The sequence below is a fragment of the Rhinopithecus bieti genome, unplaced genomic scaffold, assembly GCF_001698545.2.
Source record: "Rhinopithecus bieti isolate Rb0 unplaced genomic scaffold, ASM169854v2 scaffold_2350, whole genome shotgun sequence".
NCBI classification, from domain to species: Eukaryota; Metazoa; Chordata; class Mammalia; order Primates; family Cercopithecidae; genus Rhinopithecus; species Rhinopithecus bieti.
The window spans coordinates 3,123,964-3,151,348 of NW_016803902.1; the positions used below are offsets into that span (position 1 = coordinate 3,123,964).

Sequence of the window (27,385 nt, forward strand, 5' to 3'; positions counted from 1 at the left end):
CTCCCCTCCCCTTTTCCTTCTCCCTTCTCCCCTCTCCCCTCTCCCTTCTCTTCTCTTCTCTTCTCTTCTCTTTTTTGTAACCTGAGGGGAAGGTTTCCAATTGTGGACATTTTTCAGCATTGTGGAGGTTCTAGGCTGGCTAGTTCGTTGTTTTGAGCAGTCCTGCACATCGTACAATGCTTAGCAGCATTCCTGGCCTTTATTCCCTAGGTTTCAGTATCACCTCCTGTTCCCAATAATGGCAACCAAAAATACCCCCTAATATATCAAATGTTTGCAGGGTGAGGCAGTGCAAAATTCCCCCTATTGAGAGCCATTACCTTGGAATCTCTGTGAAAACCTTTTCAGAAGGTGGAAGAAACAACAGCCTTAGCGCAGCACTTACCAATTGTGTGACGGACAGGAGTTGTTTGACTTCTCTGACACTGTTTCTTTACCTGCAAAGTAGGGATAATAACATCTTTCTTTCAGAGTTTAGATTTCAACAGGAACTTTTAGGCACATAGTAAGGTAGTGACATGTGGTAGTCACTGTCATTCTTATTTGGTGAATTCCAGCTACGTTTCCCAATACCAGTAATTCCAACTTAAGAAAAGGTGTTTCTCTTTTTCTCTCACCCTGGAAACAGAACACGATGAATGTGGCAGCGGCCAGCACAACTGTGACGAGAATGCCATCTGCACCAACACTGTCCAGGGACACAGCTGCACCTGCAAACCGGGCTACGTGGGGAATGGGACCATCTGCAGAGGTAGGCTTACTGCCTTAGGGGTGAGTTGTGAGCAGCCATTCTGCCTGGGCTCTTGGCACTCGTGTGTCAGACCTTCTTGGTAACTCTTGGTGGAACACAGCCAGGGTTCCTGCTCCTGGTTTATCAACTGGCAAGGGTACTGTGTATCAGGGAAAAAGAAAAATGCTTTAGATTTAGCTTTTGAGTTGAAAGAAAAAGGTATAGGTGTGGGTCAGGGGCACAGTTACATAACTTGATGGCTCTGTTCAGCTTTGCCTCTTGGCGTGAGTTTGTGAGGGAAGCTTTGATTGTGGATGTGGGCTTTTCTTTCCTGTGAGCTTTCCCTGAAGAACAAGTGGACACTGTTTCTCTCCACACTTGAGGTACCTGCTTGGGTAGGAAACTCACAGTTTTAGCCTTGCTCAGTGTCTTGCAGCAGTTTATCAATTCAGAGGCCAGTGCTCTGGCTTCCCTTAGCATTTAGAATAAAATTAAAATTCCTCCTTCTGGTACTTATGACGGCATTCAGCATCTGCTCCCTGGCTCCTCACAGCTGACACTTCTCTTTCTTCTCACCCTCAATCCCTTTGCCTCAGCCTACTGGGTCCCTGTTATTCCTTCAGCATTGCTGTTGCCTCAGCCTTAATGCTCATCTCTTTCATGTCTGTACTCAAATGTCCCCGCATCACAGAAATGTTCTTTGACCACCCTATCTAAAATAGCACCTTAGTACTTCTTAGCCCACACCGTGCTCGATTTTTTTCTTCACAAACACAACCTGACATAACATTACATGTTTATGTGTTTGCTTGTCTCTGTGTTATCTGCCTCCCCACTAGGATGTAAGCTCCATGACAGTGAACACTTGATATTGTCCCCCTATTGTCTCTGCCGTTTAGAGTCGTGCCTTGCACGCAGTAGGTGCTTGTTTACTATGTGTTAACTCACCAGATCACCAAAGAGGAAAGGCACAATCATAATGAAAAAATAGGCAACATTAACAAGAAAACAAAAGACATCCTATGAGGTAGGTATTATTATCCTCATTTTAGAAGCGATAAAATTGAGACACAGAGAGGTTAAGTAACTTGCCCAAAGATACATAGTAAACACATTGTCAGTATTCCTCTGCAGGGCTGAAATGCTGGTAATGAGTGAAAAATAATTTACAGTGACTAAGTAACTATATTTATGGATTGGATTGGGGAGGAATTTTAAAAGATTGATTTTATTCTGTGTTGGTTAAGGTGAGGTAAGCAGAAAGCCTAATACATGATGGTGAGTGTAAATTGGTAAAACTCTTTGTTTTTTTTTTAACAGCAATTTGACAAAATTTATCAACATTCAAAGTATGTATTCTATTGATTCCATCAATTTTACCTCTTGAAATTCATTCTAAAAAAGCACAGGTTCATGAAGAGGGGGAAAAGTATGTAGAGTGTTTTTTTGCAGCACTGTGTATTCACTGAAAACTGGAAACAACCAAAATATCCATCAGTCTTGGAATGATTACATTTATTTTGGCATATTCATTTTATAGAGTAGAATGCTGTAGTTTAAAACTCTAAACATTTGTATGTACACACATGCACACACACAAACACATACACATACACGTCACATTGAAAGATACCCTACATATTTTTGAGAAAAAAAATAAAGTCAAGTTCAGAGCAATATAGTGTCATTAAATACTTAAGTTAATATTTATAAATATCTATCTACATATTTATGTAAATACATAAAGACTGGAAACATGCAAACTAGTCACCTTGTTACCCATGGGTGTGTGAAAAAAGAAAATTCACTTATTGCTATGAATTCCATATTATTTGCATTTCTTCCAATGGTCTTTTTTATGTGAATATTCATGTGTATTTTTTCTAAAGTACCCTGAAGCAAATAAACGAGTGCTCAGCCTTTTTAAAAGGCTAAGGAAATTTCCAAAGCAAAAAAAAAGAAACAAAAACGTTAATGTAATTCCATGGATTATCAAGCCCACTGCATGCTAGTGCTATAAATCTGAGGAGCAACATAGGGATTTTAATGCACTTTTTTCAGAATTATGTTACCTCATAAAATAATATTAATTGCCCTTGTCCTGTGAGTTTGTATTTGCCAAGTCCTCTCTTGCCATTGTGATAAGTGGTGGTTTCACCTTTGTAGAATTTTCTAAGTCTAGCTATGAAAAAATATGAGTACAAATAATGTTCCTGGTGTCCACAGACTGTGAGGGGAAACATATCTTCCCTTGAAAGTTATGAATTAGGAAAAATAATTTTCTTAAAGACATTCTCATAATCAATTGTGCTGACCTCAGCAAGGAAAAGTCTTGTGTTTTATAAATGCTACATGGGAAAGCAATGTGGCGTAGCTGAACAATTGGATAAAGAGCTTGTACTCTATACCTGCTTTCACTACTGGTACTTTGCACCTGCTTTCATTATTGGGGAATTGTAACTTTTATATTTTTACATATTACATATTAAAATTTGGTTAGGGCCGGGCACGGTGGCTCACGCCTGTAATCCCAGCGCTTTGGGAGGCCGAGGTGGGTGGATCACCTGAGGTCAGGAGTTCCACACTAGCCTGGCCAATATGACGAAACCCCATCTCTACTACAAACCAAACCAAACCAAACCAAACCAAAACAAACCAAAAACAAACATTACCTGGGCATGGTGTGTGCCTGTAATCCCAGGTACTGGGGAGGCTTGAGGCAGGAGAATCGCTCGAACCTGGGAGGCAGAGGTTGCAGTGAGCCGAGATCATGCTACTGCACTCCAGCCTGGGGAGGGAGCAAGACTCCATCTCAAAAAAAAAAAAAAATCTATCTATCTATATATAGATTAGTATTACTTTCCCTATTTATCTAACAGTATTGAGAGGTGACAATGTGCTAGTAACCCTCACTCTCAGCGCCTCCTCCAGCGCCTCCTCAGCCCGGGTGTCCACTCTGGCAGTGCTTGAGGAGCCCTTCAGCCCGCTACTGCAGCGTGGGAGCCCCTCTCTGGGCTGGCTGAGGCCTGCGCCTCCTCCTTCTGCTTGCAGGGAGGTGTGGAAGGAGAGGCGTGGGCAGGAACTGGTGCTGCGCTCCCGGGCCAGTGTGAGTTCCGGTAGGCATGGAGGAGGGCCAGGCTGGCTGCACACAGAGCCGCAGACGGGTGCTGCAGATCCAGGGCAGCGAGGGGCTTAGCACCTGGGCCAGCAGCTGTGGAGGTTGTGCGGGGTCCCCCCGTAGTGCCAGGGCTGCACTCAAATTCTCCCCAGGCCTTAGCTGCCTCCCCGCCAGGCAGGGTTCAGGACCTGCAGCCCGCCATGTCTGAGCTCCCCCCAACTGTGGTGGGCTCCTGCGTGGCCTGAGCCTCCCTGGGCGCCGCCCCCTGCTCCGTGCTGCCTGGTCCCATCCCTGCCCAAGGGCTGAGGAGTGCGGAAGTTGGCAGGCCGCTTGCTGGGGACCGCAGCGGGTAGCTCGCACCTGCAGCCCGAGCTGCAGGATCCACTGGGTGAAAGCAGCTGGCCCTCCTGAGCGGAGTGGAGACTTGGAGAACTTTTATATTTAGCCAGAGGAATGTATGTGCACCAATCAGCACTCTGTATCTAGCTAACCTAGTGGGACTCGGAGAACTTACCTGTCTAGAACTCTGTGTCTAGCTCAAGGATTGTAAATGCACCAATCAGCATTCTGTGTCTAGTTCAAGGTTTGTAAATACACCAATCGGTACTCTGTATCTAGCTAACTCTGTGTCTAGCTAACCTAGTGGTGATTTACAGAACTTTTCTGTCTAGCACTCTGTGTCTAGCTCAAGGATTATAAACGTACCAATCAGCCCTGTGTCAAAACAGACCAATCAGCCCTCTGTAAAATAGACCAATCAGCTCTCTGTAAGATGGACCAGTCAGCAGGCTGTGGGGGGGCCAGATAAGGGAATAAAAGCAGGCTGCCGGAACCAGGCAACCTGTTCTGGTCCCTTTCCAGTCTGTGGAAGGTTTGTTCTTTCACTCTTGCAATAAATCTTGCTGCTGCTCACTGTGTGGGTCCACACTGCCTTTATGAGCTGTAACACTCACCACGAAGGTCTGCAGCTTCACTCCTGACAGCAAAACCACGAACTCACCAGAAAGAAGTAGCTCCAGACACATCTGAATGTCTGAAGGAACAAACTCCCGACACACCATCTTTAAGAACTATAACACCGCAAGGGTCCGTAGCTTCATTCTTGAAGTCAGTGAGACCAAGAACCCACCAATTCCAGACACAGTATTATTGCATAGAATCACTAAGGGAATACATATTTGGTGTTTTAAACTATAAAATGCTATATAAACTAAAGACTAGTATTAGTCTTATGATAAAGAAGAAAGAAGAAGAGGAGGAGGAGGAGGATGGCAGTTTATGGTCTTCTGCCTGAAATAACCAAATTTGTGTCTCAATTTCAGGACATACACTTTATAGTTAACTTTGCCACCTGTAACTCAAACATTTACAGTGGTAGTTGGACAAGAATAACCAGACAACTTGAACTAAGTCTTTTTTATTTTTACTTTTTATTTTTTTGAGACAGGGTCTTGCTCTGTCACCCAGACTGGAGTGCGGTGGCTTGATCTCAGCTCGTTGTAACCACCTCCTGGCTTCCAGTGATTATCCTGCCTCAGTTACTGAGTAGCTGGGATTGCAGACGTGCCCCACCACGCTCGGCTAATTTCTGTATTTTTAGTAGAGATGGGGTTTCACCACGTTGGCCAGACTGGTTTCTAACTCCTGACCTCAAGTGATTTGCCTGCCTCAGCTCCCCAAAGGACTGGGATTACAGGCATGAGGCACTGCTCTCAGCGAAACTAAGTCTTTTTATTTTTAGAGACGCAGTCTCGCTCTGTTGTGGAGGGTGGAGTGTAGTGGTGTGATCTTGGCTCACTGCAAGCTCCGCCTCCCGGTTTCACGTCATCTCCTGCCTCAGCCTCCTGAATAGCTGGGACTACAGGCGCCCGCCACCACGCACAGCTTTTTTTTTTTTTTTTTTTTTTTGTATTTTAGTAGAGACGGGGTTTCACCGTGTTCGCCAGGATGGTCTCGATCTCCTGACCTCGTGATCCGCCTGCCTCGGCCTCCCAAAGTGCTGGGATTACAGGTGTGAGCTCCAGCGCCCGGCCAACTAAGTCTTTTTAAGTGTTAAATATAGAAAGCTTTTCTAGATAGACATGGTATTGTTCATAGACTTGACTAAATTTGGTTAGAAGTAAACAGTTAATGTGCCTTTTAATAAGCATTACGTAAGACAGCAATTTCTAAAACAATACTAATTGGTGTGAATTCTCTCAGATGGGCTTCCGTGGTGGTTGATGCCCATGTAAGGCATCTTTGCTTCTTTTGGAGGGAAAATACTCGTTCAGCTACAAAAACTCTTAAGTATGTGCAAGACACCTTGATGTGTGTATTCGTATATGTTATCTCATTTAGTTCCCACCATCATCTTGAGAAGTTGATGCTGTTATTCTATTTCACAAGTAAATTTTAAGTAAGACGTAGTTGAGTGTGATTTAAGTCAACTAGTGGAACTGCTTTTAGTTTTTTCCCTCCCTTTCCTCCTTTTCTTTTTCCTCCCCCTTTTCCTTCTCTTTTTCTTTCCTCTTCCTCCCTTGGCTGTTTATCATTTAACTCTCTCTCACATACATTGTATTCTAACTAGAAACTAAAGAGAAAATAGAAAGGGAAGACAGTGTACAATGACAATCTAGAATTTTTTTAAAAATTGCTCACGTAATAAATAGACTAAAATCATTCTGAAACTCTGCAATATGTTTTGCTCAATATTTTGGCATTTGAGTTTAAATGGACAAAACGCTTGCAAACAGTTTCAAGTCAGATTTGCATTACCTGACATGAAGGTTAGGCTTATCATCTGCAGAGTGTTTATCTGCTTTCCCAGTCCTGCATTAATGCCAAAACAGAAAGTGAGCTTTAACTAGGCAGTTGTCAATATGCAGCTGATAGACGAAGTCTTCTCTCTTACCTGTCATTAGTTCTGGATAGAATGTGGTGATCTTTGAAAGCATTCTTGTCTTAATGACTGATAATATTGACATTTATTTATAAAACATTCAGTGAGTGTGAATTCTGTGTCTGGGCACCAAAAGAGCAAAATCAAGTAAGACAAGGCCCTGGGGATTTCACCATTTAGTGTTGGAGAAAGATTTGAACAAATTCTTCCAACCCAACAGAACATTTACAAAATGGTATTATCTTGTGTGAAAGAGGATTGTAAAGAATTACTCAAAATACAGAGCTATGCGAAAAGCATATGCATTAGTTAGGATTCCTTTGGTTGCAAGTAATAGAAATCCACTGGCAAACTAACTCTGTAATTTGCAGAACCCAGAGAAAAGTGCAAGCATGGGCTCCTTGTTTGAAAAGCAGGAAAAACTTGCTAATTAAAGATACTAAAATAAAAAGCTTTAAATTTTTTCCCATGATCTTTCTCTTCTCCTGTCATGGAGTTTTGTATTTGCTATTGAATATTGCTCCCTTATGTTTGGGGATATTTTGGGGATGAATGTTAACCCTATGGGAGCTTCAGGCCCATCTTGCCACTTGGTACATTCATGTGGCCCACCAACTTTGGGGTTTCTCACTCCCTGACCAGTGTACCATGATTGGGCCTAGGACAGGGAAATTGAATCAAGTACCTCCCGTTCTCTCAAGAAATCTTCAAACCAACTTTAATGTTGACTGCCTTTCAAATAAAATCACTACAATAAAATTCAGGTCACTGTAGAAACTCCAGGAACATAGGGAAAATCTTTATTCTAAGGCTCTTCAGATTCCTGTAGTTCTCTGAAACCATTCATTATGAGTATGTTTGCATTGAGTGCATGTGCAGACAAGCTGCATCCTGGAAATTTCTGTTTGATGAGTTGCTGGATAAACTGTGTACAAGGAAAACACAGAAAGGCAGAAACAGAAGGCCAGAGGTTTGATATAGACAGAAAGATTAATGTGACAGATCATGCTAAAGATGTAAACACAATCCTGAATTAAATAAGTCAAACAGACATCTCACATGTACAAAGATGTTTTTCAGAGGCTCACAGGCAATATGAGAGAAAGGGAGAGGGAGAGGGAGAATAGAAAGGTAAGTTGTTATACTAAGGTATCACCAAGGATAATAAACTATATAAACTACTGGACTGTGAATCAGAGAAGATGAAATTTGCGGAGTTTTAAGAAAGCAAGAGGAATAGGAAGCCTTTGGCAAAAGTACTTACAACACTCTAGACATAGTTTTGAAATGTGGTTAATGTAATGAGGAAGAATTCGGGAAGGTGCCAGTCTAAAATTCTGCCCTTAGGTGCGTTTTTTTAGACAAAATATTGGAAAGAATGTTGAGGGCCAAGACTGTCTGATATCAGGGAATAGTTTGGCTCGATTAGGGTCAGGTCTGTTTGTAAAAACACATTCATATTGAAAATCAGGGGAGGATTGTGAGCATATTTCTAAGAGTGCTCTTCTGGTTATAGAGCAATTTCGTAACAGTTTAAGAAAGGATTTGAGACTGTACCCCACATAGGATTGATTTATAAAGTCAGAAAGTAGATAGATTAGAGGTGGCTTAAGGTCAGACTCAATCGGTCAGAAGAATCTTTGCAGCAAGTGCGGACTATGCTCATTGTAATTAGAGCCAGTTAAAATTTTCCACCTATAGAGGCTGATGGAGCGGGGAGGTATACCTTTGGCAGTGTTTAAGCTTCTCTTAAGTGTCATATTGAAATAATTGGACCAGGTGATGTTACTGTAAGAAATTTGACTTTCAAATTTCTTTAGAACTATTGGATGATTTGACCATAAATCATAAGCATAAAGACAAGATTGATGTGAACGTGGATGACAAAAATCCCTTTTAGTTAAGTTTAATCAGTTATCACAAAGTGCTCTTAACACAGGGATACAAATTTTTAACATACAGTTGTAAGAATTAGTTTGTCAAGAGTATGCAGAACCCTAATGTCGTGCTTAAATGGGTATAGACTGAAGGAGTGGGCTACAAAATGATGGAAAAAACATACATTTTTTTCTCTTAATCTATTTTTTTTGAATGAAGTCTAAATTTATTAGCAAAGCACTCAAAGCCCTGTGACATGTGGTCCCATATGAATAGTTTGAACCTCATCTCTTGTGATATCATCTTTCCCCATTACCTTGCCAGTCACACCTGAGAGTTAACAGATCATTTTCCCAACAGACCAGGCCAGATGGATGATTTCATGGCCCTTTTCCTTCTCCTTGGGATCATTTATTATACTGGAGTGCTTTATTCTATCCTCTCTTCTTCCAATTGAAATCCTATTCATCCCTCATGGTCCAGCTCAAATCCCATTTTTCCTTGATCTACTGAGTCAGAATAAATTGTTCTCTCAATTTTGCTTGTAGTAGTCAATGTATTATGTCTTGCTAAACTTAGCTGTTTGTATTTCAGCCTTTGCCACATAAAACCTTGTGCATAATGGGTGCTCAGTAAATACATAGATGCAAAATGAGAATTGGCCAGTTGATTTAATGCAAATCAACTCTGCTCTTGTAGCTTGGTGTATTACTGCAGAATCTACACCATTATTCTGAAAAATTGAAGAAAAATTAAAATTGTGAAGTGAATTTTTATGTAATAGTATTTTAATAGTTTTGAAAAAATCATCAGTGGACCTGTTATTTAAGTTCAAAGACATTGTCTGTTGCATACAGAAAATTTAGTCATGTTATGTTTAATGCCTATAGATACTGAAAGTCCTATAGACACTAAATATAGTCATACCAGAAATGATCAAATCCTTTGGCCTAATTTGAGAGGCAATAATTAGGCTAAGTCTAGCTTCCTTTTTGCATAATGTCTATTTTAAAATCTTACTTATTGACCCTTTTTAGACTCATTCAGTTATTCTGCAATTATATTATGAGCTGGGTTTAGAGCTGAGAGGTACTGAACATGCTGGACAGTCAAGGCAACAGAGGGACATGACAAGTTGCTAAACACATGTTAAGAAATAAAAGAAGGCCTACAAGCTACCAGGCAGAAATATACTTTTGCCCATAGTTTGCCTTTTGAAGAAAGGCTAGTGTAAACAAAGTTTTACTGCATGACTTAGGGACTGTAGATTGGCGATTTCACATCCTTCAAATCTGTAAAACATCTATGGGCTGATTTTTACTGATATATTGGCCAAATATTTTATTAAAGCTTTTTACCCCTTTTCCTGAGATCTGTTATGATACAGCCTTCAGCTATTAATATATTTCTTGTCCATGGGAACCAGGAATTAGTCCCTAGGAGGGCAAGGCACAGGACTATGGCTGAGCCACCCTGCTCATTCTCCAGAACATTCAATTTGGGTAACTACCTGTACCTTGAGACTATAGGATCTGCAATCATGTTATCAAGGTAGAAAGAAACAACATACATTTTCTGTAATTCTCCTTGTTACTTAGTTTTGTATAGTACCCCGGGCATTTAATTTTTTGATTAAGTCTCTTTGGGATGATCAACATTCTAAGATATTCAAGGCTCTTTACAAAAGGACTCGAAAACATTGTTCTAGATTTAATTTCAAGTACCCCCTTTCCACAAAACTGAATGAGTCTGTTTTTCTTACATGTGCCTCTTCTCTTTAGTTTTATAATTCTATCCCTTTTCTCTTCTTAGAATGCCCATCTATAATATCATTAATTGTTTTTACTTGCTGGAATGAATTTATAAATCAAGGCAATCATCATAGAAATTATTGAACAAATATTCACTGTGTACTTATGATGAGCCAGGCACTATGCTAGGCTATCTAATTGGAAAAAGACAAAGGTAGTCCAATGATCAGACTATAGTCTGAATGGAACCAAACCTCTCTGAAGCATTTAAAATCATCAATCCTTCCTTTTATTCTGTAAACATTTTATTTCACAGATGCTCATATTCTCCTGGGTTTCTTTATGTCTCAGGCACCTCCTCTGATTATTTGATGGATTCTTACTAGTCAGTAAATGCTGTACTGGCTCAACATTTCCTCTCTTTTTCTTTGCCTAGGTAATTGTGTCCAAATATAATGGCTTTAAATACCATCTATATGGTAATGACTATTAAATTTATATCTTCAGCCCCAACCTCTTCTCTGATTTCTCCAGAGTCACATAATCAGTGATCTACTTGAAATGTCCACTTGGACCCCTTACAAGTATCTCAAACCTAGCACAACCAAACGGAATCCTTGATTCCTTCTACACATAGTAGATTTCTCATTTATACTTCTTTCCCATCATAGACAATGGGATTACCATTGACTAGGATTTGCTCAGATAAAACAATCTAAGTGTTTTCTTTGATTTCTCTCTCTCAGGTTTGTTATTAACCCATCAACAAGTCTATCATCTCTCCCTTCAGAATACCACAAGTTCAGCTATTTCTTATCATTCCCATAACTTTGCTTTAGTTTAACCCATGATCATCTCTCCACGGAATGTTGCCCTAAAAAAGCTAGATGTAGAATTTTGGAGGCTGTGGATTTGATGGTGAAAAGATGAGATGTTTTAATATGATAACTTCTATTTTCTCAATAAAATATAAAATGCAGTCATGTATTGAAGAATGAGGTTAGGATAGGTGCTGAAATCACTGAGAAGGATTACCAGAGAAGAGACACTTTAATAAATGAGAGGCTGTAGTGGAAATTGACAGGTTGGGGGAAGTGGCAAAATGAGCTTCAAAGGAGAAAGGGGCTTTGCTGGAGAAAAAGGAACTAGTCTTAAAATGAAAATGGGAAACAAAAGTATTCACCCTCTTTTCTGAAGTTCAAAGAATTATAGAGAAAAGTATAGCTTCTGCCTGAGAGGGCAGCAGAAGACCCAATTCTTAACTAAAATGGAAAACTGAAGAGACTGTTGTAAGAGTTGTTGCTGATAAAAAGAGAATTCTATTATAACCATTAGGTGCATGGGCTTTGGAGGAAGACACTTTGGGTTCATATTCTGGTATTTCTATTTACTAGTTATGTGACCTTAAGCAAGTAACTACATTTTTAAAAAATTCAGTTTTTTCCACCTGTGAAAGGTGACTGTAAAAGAACATACCTCAACACATAGTTTATTTCTCTAAACCTCAGTTTCTTTATCTTTAAAGGAGAACTGTAAGGGTACTTACTTCACATGACTGTAAAAATCAAATGAGATAATACACTTATGGTACTTATGTTAGTGCTTGGAACATAGTAGTTGCTCAGTAGACATTAGCAATTGTCACTATTATTATTAGCACAATGAAAAATCCACTGAATTTTTTCTCCTTACCATCTTTACTGATATCATTACATCTCTCTTAGAACCTATGGTGGTTCTTGCTCTGTAGTACTTCATAAACATTATGTATAGAATACTTATATATTTATGCATATGATAGTCATTTTCTGTCCTTATTTAATGCACTGATTGCCTTTTTAACATATGTTGTGTATATTACTATATTTCCCATCATACCTACCACAGGGATGGATCATCTCAATATCTATTTGTTGGAAAAAATGAAAGTCAATAACTCAAACTTTATGATCCAAGATACTGCCATATACATCTACCCACCCAAGTGTAGCATGTGCTCTTGAGTAGGGCATTGTCTTTTCATATGTGTCCTGGCCTAGTTGTGACCAGTGGGAAACATTCATGAGACTCAGATCAGTATTCTAATTATGTAGCCTGAAACAGCATGGAATACATTTCTCTGTGGGTCATTTAACTCTTAACCGTAAATAAACTCAGGATCACTTTGTTCCAGAAAAATGGAATAGTACCCTACCACTGCTTGTTGGAGGTATGAGCTATCATTACTTTTTTCTCTACTTCTATACGTTTGAATCAGTAGGGGATAGATATCGGACAGCGTGGGAATCATAGTCCCACATCTATCTTTGTTCTCTTGAATCAAGTGAACCAAGATAGATGGTTCTTGGTTCTCTGGGACCGTCAGACCCCACTGCAGGGCTGGCATCTTCTCACTTCTCAGTTGTAGGAGGAGAAGGTAGAACAAGTGATGTAGAGACCTATTGAGATATTTACTCTACGGATGATGTAGAAATGGCAAGTTTTGGGGATCACATATGAGTGTGGGAGGTCCAAGAAAAGGAATGGCTTCTGCCTTGCTGGAGCCATGGTCTCTGGCAAACATGAACGAATATTTATCATACTTGCCATATAGACATTCCTCCTCATAAGGGCAAAAGCTATTACTTGGGTAGAAAAGCAAAGAAATTTAAAGCAATCATTCCCTCCTGAAGTCTGGAGAAGATAAATGATAAGGACTTTCTCCCGTCCTCACTCTTCCACCCCCAGAAATGCTACCTATTTTAGATATACTGTTCATATTGTTTGTAAAAGTAGATTGGCAGTTCTGCTAACATGATTATTAACTGCAGTGTTAAGCAATGTTAAAATAACTTCAAAATTTTGTAAAATCTCTGTCATCAAAATGCTTACCAACAAACATTGATACTAAATTTGGATGTGGGGATATTAGTTATAATCCTAAAGTGGGAGGGGGAACTTCATAATTCCAATTTAGTTCTAAGAGAAGGAAGAGTGTTTAGGCCCAGAGAAGGTTATGCATAAAGTTCTGATAATGTTTTCTTTGAAAAATGTGTCTCAAACTAGAAAATAAAACTAATTATTTCATCTAAATTACCTAGAGACATTTATGCTCATCAGTTTGATAAAGGACTGCAGGTAGACACGAAAGCTGTATCTGCAGTCTTGAACCCAACAATAGTGCGTTAACAAGATTGGGGCAAGGCAGGGGGCTTTTGTGGCACAAGACACAATATATTGATTGTGTTCTTTTGGCTTAACAAGGTGGACCTTGATGTAGTCTTGTCCTGGACTTTAATATTCTTTTCCTTCAAGTGCCTTTCTAGTGGGGGAATAAAAAGTCTCTTGGATGCACTTAAAACACTTTCCATCACTTACCAAAGTCAGTGCTTACGTTTTAAAGTTTGCAGCCCAGTAGACAGTAGCTACATCCCCAGAGGCTTAAGGGAAACATGTTAAATCAGATCAGCTTGTATCTCAGAGGGAGTGGAAATCTGACACTTAGACAAGTGCTGATTCTTTTGAGTGCATTTCCAGGTTGCACTTTGCTGAATTACATAGATGTTTGTTAACCATGATTGTCAAATCTGAAATGACCCATAAGATTAACAAAGCCGTATAAATATATCAGTCAATTTTATTTTAAAACAGGCTACCAAACATTGAGTTTGTCTCAAGCAATCAAAATAAGATAGTTTTCCTTTCCTTAGTAACGATTCTCCATGGACCAGGAGACTTTAGGAAACATTATTGAAATATTTCATTGTCAATAGGTAGGCTATCTTCTGGATTATGATCTGGTTTGGGTAGCAGTTATTTGCAAAATATTCACAGTATTTATCAGCTGGTACTATTATAGAATGGCAGCTAGCTCTACTTGATATGTCCATATCAGCTCATGGGCAGAATATTTACCTTAAGTAGAGCCAAAGAACTATTTCACCTGGTTTGGTGCCATATTGTAAGGCAAGGTTAGCTTAAATAGATCTGTTACCTTTTAATGGCTGTTTTGCTATGTAAACTAGCCTAGGCTTAGGCCAAGTACTGTTACTGGGTCTGCTTGGTCCAGATACTTCAAGAGGCTTCTCTTGACTCAGGTCTTTTTTAAGGCAACAAAGGATAAATTTAAAAACATTTACAAATAATGTACAAGTGTCAGCATAATTTGGGGGTGGTGCTAACTGTAGTCTTTCCTCAGTCAGATATTGGTGGAATGTGTAACTAGGACTGACCAATAGAATGTGTGTGGTTTTCACTTGCCAGTTTTCACATTTCTGCTTATTTCTACCTCAAACAGAATTAGTTGTTTTTTTGTTTTGTTTTGTTTTGTTTTGTTTTTTCATTTCAGCCTTATGTATGCCACTCTGTTTGCTTTCTGCAATAAAGTTAGATATGCTCATGGTAGAGTTCATTCAGCTGTGTTTCATCTTTAAAATACAGCCATCTTCTGGCTCCACTGAATTCAATGTCTGTTTCTATTGTTTTTGCCTAATTGTCTCATTTGTAGCTAGATGTTTACTTCCAAGGACGTGTGTTACACCTTGTCCTTTGAGAATAAACCAGTCATATGACCTGTTGTTCCTCATTTCCTTATCTGTTAATAGATATGATGGCATTTTCAAATTTTTTCTCACCCTCAGCTCCTAAGCGAGAAAATGTTTAGGGTAAAATGATGAACACATGAGAAAGTGCTTGTCTAAGGTAAGTAAATCATGGTAGCTGCTATAACAGATAAGCTCCAAAACTTCAGGGGGGTCCAACACAATACTCTATGATTTATTTCTCATTAACAGCTGATGGTGAGAGTGGTTGTGTGTCACACAGTGGCTCAGGAATATAGTCACTTTCTGTTTTGTGGCTCTAACCTCCTCTTGTTTTTCAGAATCCTTACCACTCCATCAGAAGATGGGAAAAGAATAAAAGGTCAAACACAAGAGGTTTTTAGGGACCATCATGAAAGTAGCACCTATCACTTTTGTCTTGCATTGAATTAGCCAGAACTCAGTCCATGGCCACACCAAACAATAAATCAGAAACTATGTGTGCCCAGGAAGCAGGGGAGGACACAGATATTGGTAGGCTCTAGCAGCCTCTGCTACATTGCTGTTGTAAGTAAAATGCTACATGAATAAAATTAGCTGCATTATTATTTGTAGAAAATAAACCTCTTGTGTATTTCTGAAATGGATTCTGGCTGATTCACTGTAAAGATCACTTGTAAGCCTACATGTAAAAATTACTGTGAATATCCAGAGTTTAAAGAATTCTCTAGTTGAGCAAACGCATCCTTTCCAACCATGTCATCACCACTTCTCTCTGGCTTCAATCAAGTTAAAGACAGTTGCTTTTTATCTAAGCCTCTGATCCTGCCAGTTTTAAGGAAAATTGAGAAGCTGCTTTATGGGTCACTTGAAAGTAGTGCAAGGAACTCAATCATTAAATATCTTTTGAGTGGAACTGCTAGTGACATAATAGAATAACACTCCACCTGCGCCCTGGACCTTTCATAATTCTATTACTTATATAACTGATTCCCACTTGTCAATATGACAGTTCCCTTCCTGTTGTTAGTGATCATTTTTCCCCCAACTTGGGAATTTGTCCTTTTTAAACTTGCAACAGAGAATTATATGTGGATTCCCTCAGGCTGTGTTTTTGTATGACCCTACTCATTTGAGGATGATGCCGTTTTTTAATGTGGTATATTCTGAAAGATACTGGGCAGGGATATGGCAAAATTTTAAGCATTTATTCATATCTATTAACAGTTTAGCTATAATTTTAGTTTTTTTTATTAGGAATAATGAACAAATCTAAGGTATACTTCCTGTAGGTAGAATATTAAAATTCCATAAAATGAATACTTTGCTTAAATAAGTACATGTGTGGATGAGGAATTTTTCATATCCCTTTGAAGCATAGGCCATTTTGCAGATGTAATTAGATGAGGTAGAAAATGATTTTGACTTAGCCTCCTAGATTACTTAAAGCTGGGAAACAATCTTTGGGGTCTAGAGGGCAAACTCTTTGTTTTACAGATAAGAAAACTGAATCTTGGTATCTTCACTTAAGTTACGTCTTTGAAGACTGTATTTGTAGAAGGAAAGCAAATTGTAATGAATTTCTTGGAAGAGGACTTGCTGTATCTTTACCAAAACAAAGCAAAATGAGCACATGCACATAATATGTGAATGCTATGAGATTAGTAGAAGACGTAAAGGCTCTAGAACAGCACTGTTTAGTTGAAAGATAAATGTGAACCACATATGTGATTTAAAAGTATTTAGAAGCTGCCTTATGAAGGTACTAGACACAGGTTAGACACGTCTCAGTTCAGACTAGCCACATTTCAAGTGCTCAGCAGCCACCTGTGGTTAGTGGCTACCACAGCCATTGTAAAACTTTCAGTGTAGGTTTAAATTAATGAAAAAACTGATACACTCTTTAATCTGCACCCTTAAGCACACAGAGGAGATCTCTGGAAAGGCAGCAGGGTACCCTTAAAATGAAATGGTATTTTCCATTATTTTTTTGTTATGTTGAGCAGCCCAAGTCTGGCTTTTGGTGGAATGCAACACTGTAGCATTTATTAAGCAGACAGGTAGCTGGAATCAATATAACAGGGGTTGAGAATACCTCATCATTTCTACAGGATAACATTTCCTGTCTCTGGATGGAACTCCACCATAAAGTCAGATATTGAATAGAAATGAGTAGCATTCATTAAACCTCAAATTATACTAAGATAAGAGAGTAGAAGAAAAAAGAACACAACAAATCTATAGCATTTACTTTTGTTGCATTTCAAGATCAATTTCATATTAAAAACAGTTCATAAGAGAGCAGACATAATGATTTTCAAAATGATCTGCTCACTGTGCTGATGCTTATTAACTTTAAATAGTGACATGCTCTGCAGGCTCTCTTACAGCCATTAGACAGAGAAGAGCCCATGCATTCTTGAGGATAGGGAAACATGGCAATTTGTGGATAATTTTCTGACACACTTTAAGCACAGCACTTAGTGGGATCATACTTGAATGCTGAATGTACAAAGAATAAAATCTCAATGTAGACCAAGATAATTTAGAATTTGGAATAATTTTATAGAAATTGAATTAGCAATACACATCCCCAAATATTATAAATATTAGGACTTTTGAATCTGACACTCTTGGACTCAAATCCTAACTCTGGTACATGCTGTCTGATCTGGGGCAAAGTCTTCTCACTTCTCTGAGTTTGCTCTCTTGCCTGAAGAATATTGTCTTCCCATGTTGCCTGTCTTTTCCAGGATAGATACTCTCACATTCATCCAGCACATAGCTGGAGCCAGAGAGATTGTCCGTGGTCTATCTGCCAGCAAGGTGACTGAGTGGTGAAGGTCATGGTTTCTGGAGCTAGACTGCTTGGTTAGAAGTTTGGCTCTTCTACTTAGCTAGTGTGCCATCTTGGGCTAGTCACTTAACCTCTCTGTGCCTCACTTTTACAACTGGGGATAATAATTGTGTCTATCTCCATGGATTGTTTTTAAGATTAAATGGAGTGTACATGCTTAGGGCACATCCTGGCATATAAATTGTTGCCATTAAGTATCTATCTATCTACCTTATGACTCCATGCTTAAGATCCTGCCATGCATCCTTTTTACGTGTTACGTTGAGGATGCAATTAGCATTTCTTAGTGGGATACACAGGCCATTCCTAATTTAGTTCTCACCTGCCTCTGTAGCCTCATTTCCTTTTCCCCCACCCAAAACCTGTACTTTAGTCAAAGTAAAACTACTCATAATTTTCCAAGTCTTCCCTGCTGTGAAATAGCTTGGTGGTTAAATGCATGGGGCTTTGGAGTCAGTTGCCTGTATTCAAAGCTGGGCTTTAGGGCTTGGCAATTTCTGTGGCCTTGGAAGTTACACAAGCTTCTATGAACCTTCTTCCTCAGGTTATAAGAATGAGAAGAGGAATAAATAAAGTGCTTGGCACAGTGCTTGTACACAGTCAATTCTTGGCTGTTGTGTCCTCAGTTGGAAGGAAATATCTTTTCCCTCATTTTTATTTGGCTTTTCCTTGTCGTTCAAAATGAAGTTCAAGTTTTACCACCTTAAGGCAATCTGTTTTCACCTCTACTCTGTGTCCAGAATATCACTGTCTGCCCTGGCATATATTCACACTGCACTGTACTTGCTAATTTGCTTAATCTGTTTCCCTCACTGGCCTAGGCAGGTGGGCAGTATTTCCTTGTCATCTTTGTGTCCTAAAGCTTAACATGTATGGGTTATTTAATAAATGTTCATTGAGGACATATATAGTGATAGAGTGGTAATTATGATTTACATAGCAATTTGCCTGTTCTCAAAGTAATTTCCACTGTGTCATTTTCCAGTGTTTCTAAGAATAACTTTTTGGTAAATACTGTCTTCAACCTTATTTATAGATGATGAAACTGGGATTAAAGAAGTAACGTGCTCAAGGTCATACTACAAAGACATACTAGAGCTCAGATTCAAATGCAGATTCTCTGAATATGGAATATATTATTCTTCCAATGTATTGATCATAAAGGCAACCATATATGTTAATCCAACTTGTAACACTTTTGGGAGTGAACTATTAATGGTTCCATTGGCAAGACAGTCAGTTCCATATTAGACAAACTGGGATAGAACACATGATCATTCTATAATTCACTCTATAATATTTAGTCAGCCAAGAATATATCAGTTGTCTAAAGGCAGGGATGTGATGGTTACAACAAAACAAAAAAACGCAGCTCCTGCCATTGAAGAGATGATAATTTTGTGAGGGCTATAAACAAGCAAATCAAGGCAATGACAATGTAGTATGGATATACTCTAATGGAGAATAGAGGAACTTCAACCTCTTACTTTAAATTTGAAGGACTAGGAAGGTTTGAACAAGTCATTTTTAAGTTGACAACTGACAGGATGTAGATACGAGAGATAAAAACAAAGTCAGAGGTTAGCGAACGGAGATGTGGTGAAAAAGAGAAAGATAATCCATGTAAAGGAGCAATGTGGATCAGTTGCAGGGAAGAGCATAGCATGTATATGGAGCTTATTTCCTCACCATATGCCTGGTCATTCAATTATCAAAATTGCCTGAAAAATATAGGCTACTGATCGACACCAAGAATTTCTTTTCATAGCATTAGGCAATGAAAATAATAAATGTGTCTCTGTGAAGTCAGCATATGTTAAGTATAAGACTAATTGCAAGACTAAATAGAACATTCATAATGGTACCTGAAGAAAATATAGTGATAGAAAAAAGCCATTTCCTCTCTACCAAAGAAATTACATTATGGAAATTGCACCATCAGAATGAATTAATAGATGGCTTAAAAAATTCAATGCCCAGCAAACAAAGGCATAAATTAAGTATCATGAGAAAGGTTAATGTTAAGGTAACATTTTCTCAGTTTATATGAAAAAAGGACTGCATGGAGAAAAGGGGATGTGTCAAAAAGGAGATTTGAAATTGGACAGCAGGAGAGTTAACATACACATGCCTAAGGGAGCTGAGGTCTGTGGAACTGCCTGGAAATTCATATTTGTCTACCAGCCATTTTCAAAAATCTCTGGCCAGGCTTGCATTTGTTAGTAAGTCCTTGGCGGTTTAGGTGGCAGATACACTGGTGAACATTGATGAAAGGACCAAGCTGAACTGATCTAGTTGGTGAGCTTCCTATTTGCTATTAAGTAGAGTTTTGCTCTCTCTTCTTTTCACAGTACATTTCACAGCCATTTCTGAAAAAGCCCAGCTGTGCTGAGATGGCCACTGAGGGGATACAGTGTGGTTGCATGAAGTTCAGAGACATTTGAGAGCAGCTGAGCAAGCCCCACAGCCTTCAGACACTCATTGACTTGCCTTCCAGAAGCATATTCTTTCACATGAAAGGGAGCAGAGGGAGTGTTAATGACCTGAAATGACAGACATGCTGGGCTAGGATGAGCTAATTTACAGGGTAGAATGCAGTCTCCAAATTAACAACAAAGAGACTAAGTGTCCCATGTCCTGTCCTGAGGCCTTTAATGGAGCCAAGTGAGAATATTATTAACCCTGGGTAGAATGGTCTTAAAAGAACTATTCGGGTGACTACATTTTCCCCCACTGAGGTTAACATTTATCTTGCCTGTCCACAGAAGCTGAACTTCTGAATCTGACATCTCAGCTTTCTTAAGATTGTTGATAACCTGTGTTCTTTAAATTTCTGTTTCCCAGGAAAGTAATTGCGTTGTTATTTTAGTAATGGAAAAACAGAGAAGCTCTCCTTAAGAAACTCCCAGGATGTGTTGTAAGGCAAATCGGCTTTTCTGCTTGAATCATCTACTACAGAGCTAACCACTAAGCTCAGAAGTTTCTTAGCAAAATACCTTGTGTGCACTAGCTTTGGAGGAAGAATTAGAATGCAATTTGACAAGATCGCATTCAGGCAAACATCTGGGGGAAAAAGAAACAACTTCAGTGCAGCTCAAAAGCTGGAAAGGAAGATGTACTGCTAAAGAAGTTACATGTCATACATTTCTACAGTAATCAGCCTGTGTCTTCTCTTCCTTTCCATTTCCTAACACAATTTAATTATTGTATTTCCTGATTGCAGATTATATTTCTTCTATTTTTATATTTGATTACAGAAATATGATAGAAAAAAATAAAGTTTAAGACATACCCAATTCATTCAGGTCTCATTAGCTTGTGCCTACCTGTCCAGATTCACTTTATACTCTCCTCACCTCCACTTCTAATGGGGAACACCTCTTGCTTTCTCTATTTTCATACTTTTGTACTTGCTGGTATTTCTGCTTGGAATTTTCTCTAGGTTTCAACTTTTGAAGAAAATGTTCCTTTTTAAATTCCTTTGGTGCTCAAACACGTTTCTTCCTTTCTCCTCCCATTGCAGACAATTCTTACCTTCATTCTAATACTTGGTATATATATCATATTGTCTCTTTATGTAGCTGTCTCCCCTCCCAGGCTGTGATTCTCTTAAGGACAGACCTAATATCTTTCTTACCTTCATTGCCTAGCACACCATCTAGTCCATAAAGAGCCCTCAGTGAATGGATGTTCAACACAACCATTCATGTTTGTGACATTTATTTTTCCAAGGAACTTTCACTTTGTACCTATATGATATGTAATTTTTACCTCTACTGAGCAATCTTTATATAGTGTATATTTACTCTCTCTGAGAACTAAAGGTAGACATAAAGATTGGTGCAACTTGACTTGAGCACATAACTGCTACATTTAGTGGATTTATTTCTGCACTTTGTAGTTAACAGAATTGAAGAGCTGCTGATCCGAGTCTGAAGCCAGGTAGAAAACAAATCAAGTGGCAACAATTAAGATCTGGAAGGCAGATCTGCTCTTGGATCTCCTAGCACTGCCATTTTTCTTTGGCCTCAGGTCATAAGTAACTTAAGGTAATCACTGTGCTTTGACTACTTCTTTACCTGGAATTATGTAGCAGGTCTCATCCTGACTTCTTGGGGTCAGGTGTGTTCATGTTGTCAAACTGCCAGTGACCTAAAAACGCTCGCTTTTGTTAAGATATGGAGGCTGTTGCCATCACAGTAGGTATTTGACCACTCAAATAGTGTCTGTCTTTCAAAGCGTTTGCTCTGGGTGTAACTGTGGAGGCAAGGACAATGGCACTGCAGAAGAATGATTAAGAGCGTGAGTGTCTGGCTTTCTCAGAAGACTGTGAGAAAAGGATTTGAGCTCATAGATTGTATCTGTGAGGTAACACCAGAAACACGGGTAGGGCAATGGGCAATGAGACAGGAAAGGTAAGACATCCAGGGTTGGGTACTTCATTTAAGCGAAGTGGGTTACAGTTGTGCACAACAGGAACCCAATCCTGGTGGGAAATTTTGGGAAAATGTGACCCAAATTTATCTCACTCAGGGAGTATGTCACTGCTACGTGGCTGCTCCCCAGGAAAATTAATTTCCTAGCACTTGTTCCTGGAGCTTCCCCTCAGTCTCAGAGATGCAGTTGCTGGCAGTGGGAAGTCTGGCAGGTGTGTGTCAAAATGGTAAGGTCCAAGGAGATGTGAGGGAGGGACCAACAGTGTCAACTATAAGAATATATTAGAATAGAACTCTTCATGTTCCAATGTGGCCCTAGGACACAAATGATGTGCAGTTTCAATGTGAGATGCCACACCACTAAGTGGGCATTCTAAAGTAGATATTTTAAAGCTAGTTTCATGATGTTGAGCTCCTCATCTACTTCAAGGATTTGGAAATTTCAAGGGAATGTAGTTAGGATTTTATGATAATAATTTATCTAGAGGAATCTGTCCTGTGAGCCTCACACTTTCATCTGCAAGTGGGCTTGTACCTTCCCTTTGATCAGGCCTGGGAGCTCTTCAATCAGATCACTTGGAGAGCCTCATATATGTTGTATGAAGTTTGGTGACACAGTAAACTGGAATCTGAGCCCCACTTGAGTCAACCTAATATGTCAGAGAGAGACACTGGTGAACTGCTTTGGAGGGGAAGTAAAGGTGAACTCCTGAACACTCTGGCAAACTATTAGAGGAGTCATAGATGTTTCCCCATGGCCAGTATGCTGGACTGGACATTCTTGACAACATTCTTTGTTAAGAATGTTGCTTGAAAGAAGCAATAGTACAGTGAGAATATAAATTGATTGAAAGAGAACCAGGAGTTGTGGCTGCAGTGGCCACCTGAATGAGAGCTATTGCCCATGCCAGTTTAATGGTAGGTGGGGATTATCCATGAGAGCATCCACAACTGTTCATCTGCCACCAGAGCATCCTACCCTAAGTGACAAATGTGCCAAAGAGCAAGATACATCCCTTTCTCTTAGTCTCTTTTCCTCAATCTGATCCTGGCAGAAGGAAAAAAAAAAAAGCAAGGTCGGAAAGAGGGAGACACAATGGTGGGAAGAAAGAAAGGACTATGATTCTTTCTCTCACTGTAAGTGCTCAACTACAGGAGACCTCCAAAGTGGAGAAGAAGTTAAAATCAGATGTCGAAGCAAGTTTAGCATTCGGATTATTATCTGGGGCTGGACAGTTGTCCACAGGACTTGCTGTTATCTGAGAGTGAGAAAAAAATGTTATGAGACTTGCTGAAGGCCAAGATGTCATTTGAGGACAAGGGAAAATCTTTTCCTTCAGTGTCAGAGCTAGAAGAAAAGCTGTTTTTTGATTACATCCTCTGGATGGTGTTTGCTGAAACATGGACTGTGGAAACCTCAATTGAAATTCTAGTTCTGTAGCTAATTAGCATTGTTGTCTTGGTGAAGTATTAATTAGGCTTCTCCAGAGAAACAGAAGTAATAGAATGTATATAAAATATACATATTATATAATTAATAATTATATTATGTATTTATTACATAATATAGAATAAGAAATTGGCTGATGTAAGTATGAAGACTGGCAAGTCCAAAATTTGCAGAGCTGTTGTACTAGTTTGAAGACAGGCAGGCAGAATTTTCTTATTTGGAGGAAGGTTAGCTTTTTGCCTATTCAGCCCTTCAACTGATTAGATATGGCCCACCTAGGTAATGGAGGGCAATCTGCTTTACTCAGTCTACTGATTCAAAATGTTATTTTCATTAAACAAAAAAAAAAAAAAACACCCTCACAGAAACACTCAGAATAATGTTTGACCAAATATCTGGGCACCTCATGACCCAGTCAAGCTGACACATAAAATTAACCATCATACTTACACTTTTTGGATCCATTTTTATAATCTCATGAGTTGCTTAGAGATTAAATGAGAAAATTTGTGAAGCCTAGGCAGAGATAGAGGTTCAGAAAATGGTAGCGGTAATTATTACCAATGGAAGTGTTCAGAGAAGCAAGAGTTGGATCCACGTTTAGGAAATAGAGAACCAGGAACGGTATAGTCACAGGGTCAAATGTAGGCCAGTAGTCAGACCAGCAAAAACAGAATGTCCCTAAGACAAGAAGGCTATAAACCTAAGGTAAATTTTGTCTTTGACAAAGAATGCTTTATATTGTTCCTGTAGAACCGGGCGGGGGGCAGTGCAAAAATGGCTGAGTAACACCTAAAATCACTTGTTGGGCACTTATTATATAAGAAATACTGTACTAGATTTTGGAGACTCAGGGATGAATAAGACACCACCTCTGTCCTTGAGGATGTTATAATCTATGATGGAGAAACATTTGATAACTTTACAATTCTATTGTGCTTTAAGGGAGCCATTAATATAAAGCATAATGGGAGTGATTCACTATAATTGGGGCATCAAGGAAGGCTTTAGAGAAGTGGCTTTATTTCCTTTGGAATTTCAAAGGACTTTGCCAAATGGATATGAGGGGTAGACTTTTGGAACAGAGGAAAAGCATGAGTAAAGTCATGGAAATACAATTTTTCAGTCTTTTGGGGAACAGGATATCATGTGATAGTGCTGAGTTGCAATGTGAGTGGACTGCAGATGAAAAGAGTTCCAAGAAGGGTGCAATAGACAGACTGGGTTCGGTAGTCAGGAAGACTTGAATGCCCTACTAAGAATTTTGAACTTAAAGCCATCTAAAACACAAAAGTAACATGCTTACACTGGTGTTTTACAGAGGAAAAAAAAGAAGATGCAAACTACTAAGTAGGAGTTTCTCTAGACCACTATAGTCCATAGACCTTTTTTTTCTTTTTTTTAATTCTGTGTTTTCAAAGATGACTCTTTTTCAAGAATTAGCTTGCATAGCTTTTGGGAACCCAGTCTTTATGACTGAAGCAATTCACCCTGTTTAGCAATCTGCATTTAAGTTGAATTTAAATAGAGTTGTTCTAATCATGTTTTAGAGTAGGGTCATATGTGAGCAATAAATTTGAGATGTGATTTATGTACCCTGAAAATTACCATCAAATATTTTATTAATCACCTTTAAAGTACAACTCAGCGTAGTTCTTAATTCCTTAAGTGAACAGATATTTATTGAGTATCAAATACTGTTCTAGACGTGGTGGATATAGCAGGAAACCAAACAGAAAACCTGGCCCATTATATTTGCATCTTAAAATAGTTAGTCTTATCACATAATATTCTTTCTGACATTCAGACCTTGGTGAGTACTAAAAACCATGTCTCTCAGGCTTTTCCCAAAAAATGACATCATTATTATGTTCATTTCATATTGGCTCATTGTGGACATGTTAACAAGGTAATAGGCAAGTGTTAGTTTTCTGTTCTTCTGCTGGTAATTATATTTGACATGCAGTATTGCGGCTGCCCAAGGATATAGAAAGATTACTGTCCATGAGACTGCTTTTATTATCTTCATTAGGTGTCCCTTTGTATAACCAGAAAAGCCCAGTATAATGTGACTGGCAGAAATGGCTCTTCAGTGGCTTAGAGCATCCTGATGTATTTAGTTTTTAACATAGTCTTGGGCAGTGTGGGGCAAATGCTATATAGAACATTCATCTTCATTTGACCACTTAGGTATGCACATTCTTATCCTCTGTTATCTCATACCAAACTGCAGTTCAGTGAAGAAGAGTGTTTGAAGTTGCCGGAGAATTGTCTGTTTTCTAGCTGGTGACCCAGCAGACTAATAAATATTCAGCAGATAGAGAGTCCTCATCCGCAGGAGAGAAAATGACATTATGTCTTGAGGGCTATTGAGGAGCCTCTCCTTTTTTCTTGGTGTACTAAAGAAGAATAACTTTTAACTTATAGTCATATTGACTTTACAAATATTTAAAATTAGCCAGTGCTCACAAAATATGAAGTCAGCTTTTAAAAAAATTTTTTTTGGTAAAGAGAGAATTATAAATGGAATTTAATTTATTTTTCCTTTAGAAGACATATTAATACTTTCTATCAATTTCTGAAATTATTAAGTGGAGGGAGGTTAGAATATTAAGGGCTATAAATATTCTTTAGGTGGAGATAATATTAAAGAACCCTCTACACCTTATTGAATAGAAATTCAGTAAGTGATCAGAGTTAGCAACTGTATTCAGTTATCAAAGGGTCGCTTAATAAATTATTGCTACTTAAAATGTTAGTCTGCTGGTTCCTCGACATTTTTAAATCATAATTTTGGGCAAATATAGATAATTTGGGTCAAAATGAAATGAAATGGCCTTTTTTTAAATACTTTTATTTCAAGGTCGGGGTACAAGTGCAGGTTTGTTGCATAGGTCAACATGTGTCATGGTTTGTTGTACAGACTATTTTATCACCCAGGTATTAAGCCTAGTACTCATTTATTATTTTTCCTGATCCTCTCCCTCCTTCCCCTTTCCACCCTTTGAAAGACTCCAGTGTGTTGTTCCCTTCTACGTGTCCTGTTGTTTTAGCTTTATTTATTTTATTATTTAGATTGACCTAAAGTACCCTCAAATATTGCATTTGTACTACTAATGATGATCATAAACTTTATGTTGAGCTAGGCACTGTTCAAATTGCATATATTTAGCCCTCACAAAACTCTCTGAGGAAGACACTATTACCTACCTCCATTTACGAAAGAGGAAACTGAGGCAGAGGGAAATTAAGGAATTTGCCCAAGGTCAAATAGCTATTAATGAAAGAGCCAGGATTAAGCCCAAGCAATCTGCTGATTTTTAACCTTTATGCATTACTGCCTCAAAGGAAAAATCTGTTTATGAACATGAGAAATTATTTTGCATTATTATCAAATCTCTACATACATGCAGTTTAAAGAACGAAACAGTTATAGAAAGCTTTATAAGGAAGATTAATCCCTTGGAAACAGTTCCTCATTTCCTATCCCTAGAGGCAACCGCTTTCAATGCTTTTAACAGATTTGCTTGATGTTTTCGTTCATATCTTTAAATAGCACATTTCTTTGCTACTTTGTGATATTTTTAAGTTTTCATTTTTTTACACACCCCTCCACTTATCTTCTCGTTAGACTAATATTCTGTTTATGTTATTACGACTGTGCATGTGCTATTGATAATCTAATCATGGAATATACTTGATTTTCTTTCTTGCATAGCTCTTTGTTCCTCTTGTCATTAAGCATCTAAGTTATTAATCTTGTT

The 27,385-nt window shown here is 38.7% G+C and overlaps 1 protein-coding gene across 2 annotated transcripts in view; it reads left to right on the forward strand.

Annotated features, from left to right (window-relative positions):
• The window catches only part of NELL1 (neural EGFL like 1), a 963,285-nt gene that overhangs the window by 608,566 nt on the left and 327,334 nt on the right, over window positions 1-27,385 (forward strand). For both annotated transcript variants that reach the window (XM_017858414.1, XM_017858423.1), the window contains exon 14: window positions 629-751. In XM_017858414.1, the coding sequence (XP_017713903.1) occupies window positions 629-751 (123 nt within the window). The remainder of the gene's footprint in view (window positions 1-628; window positions 752-27,385) is intronic.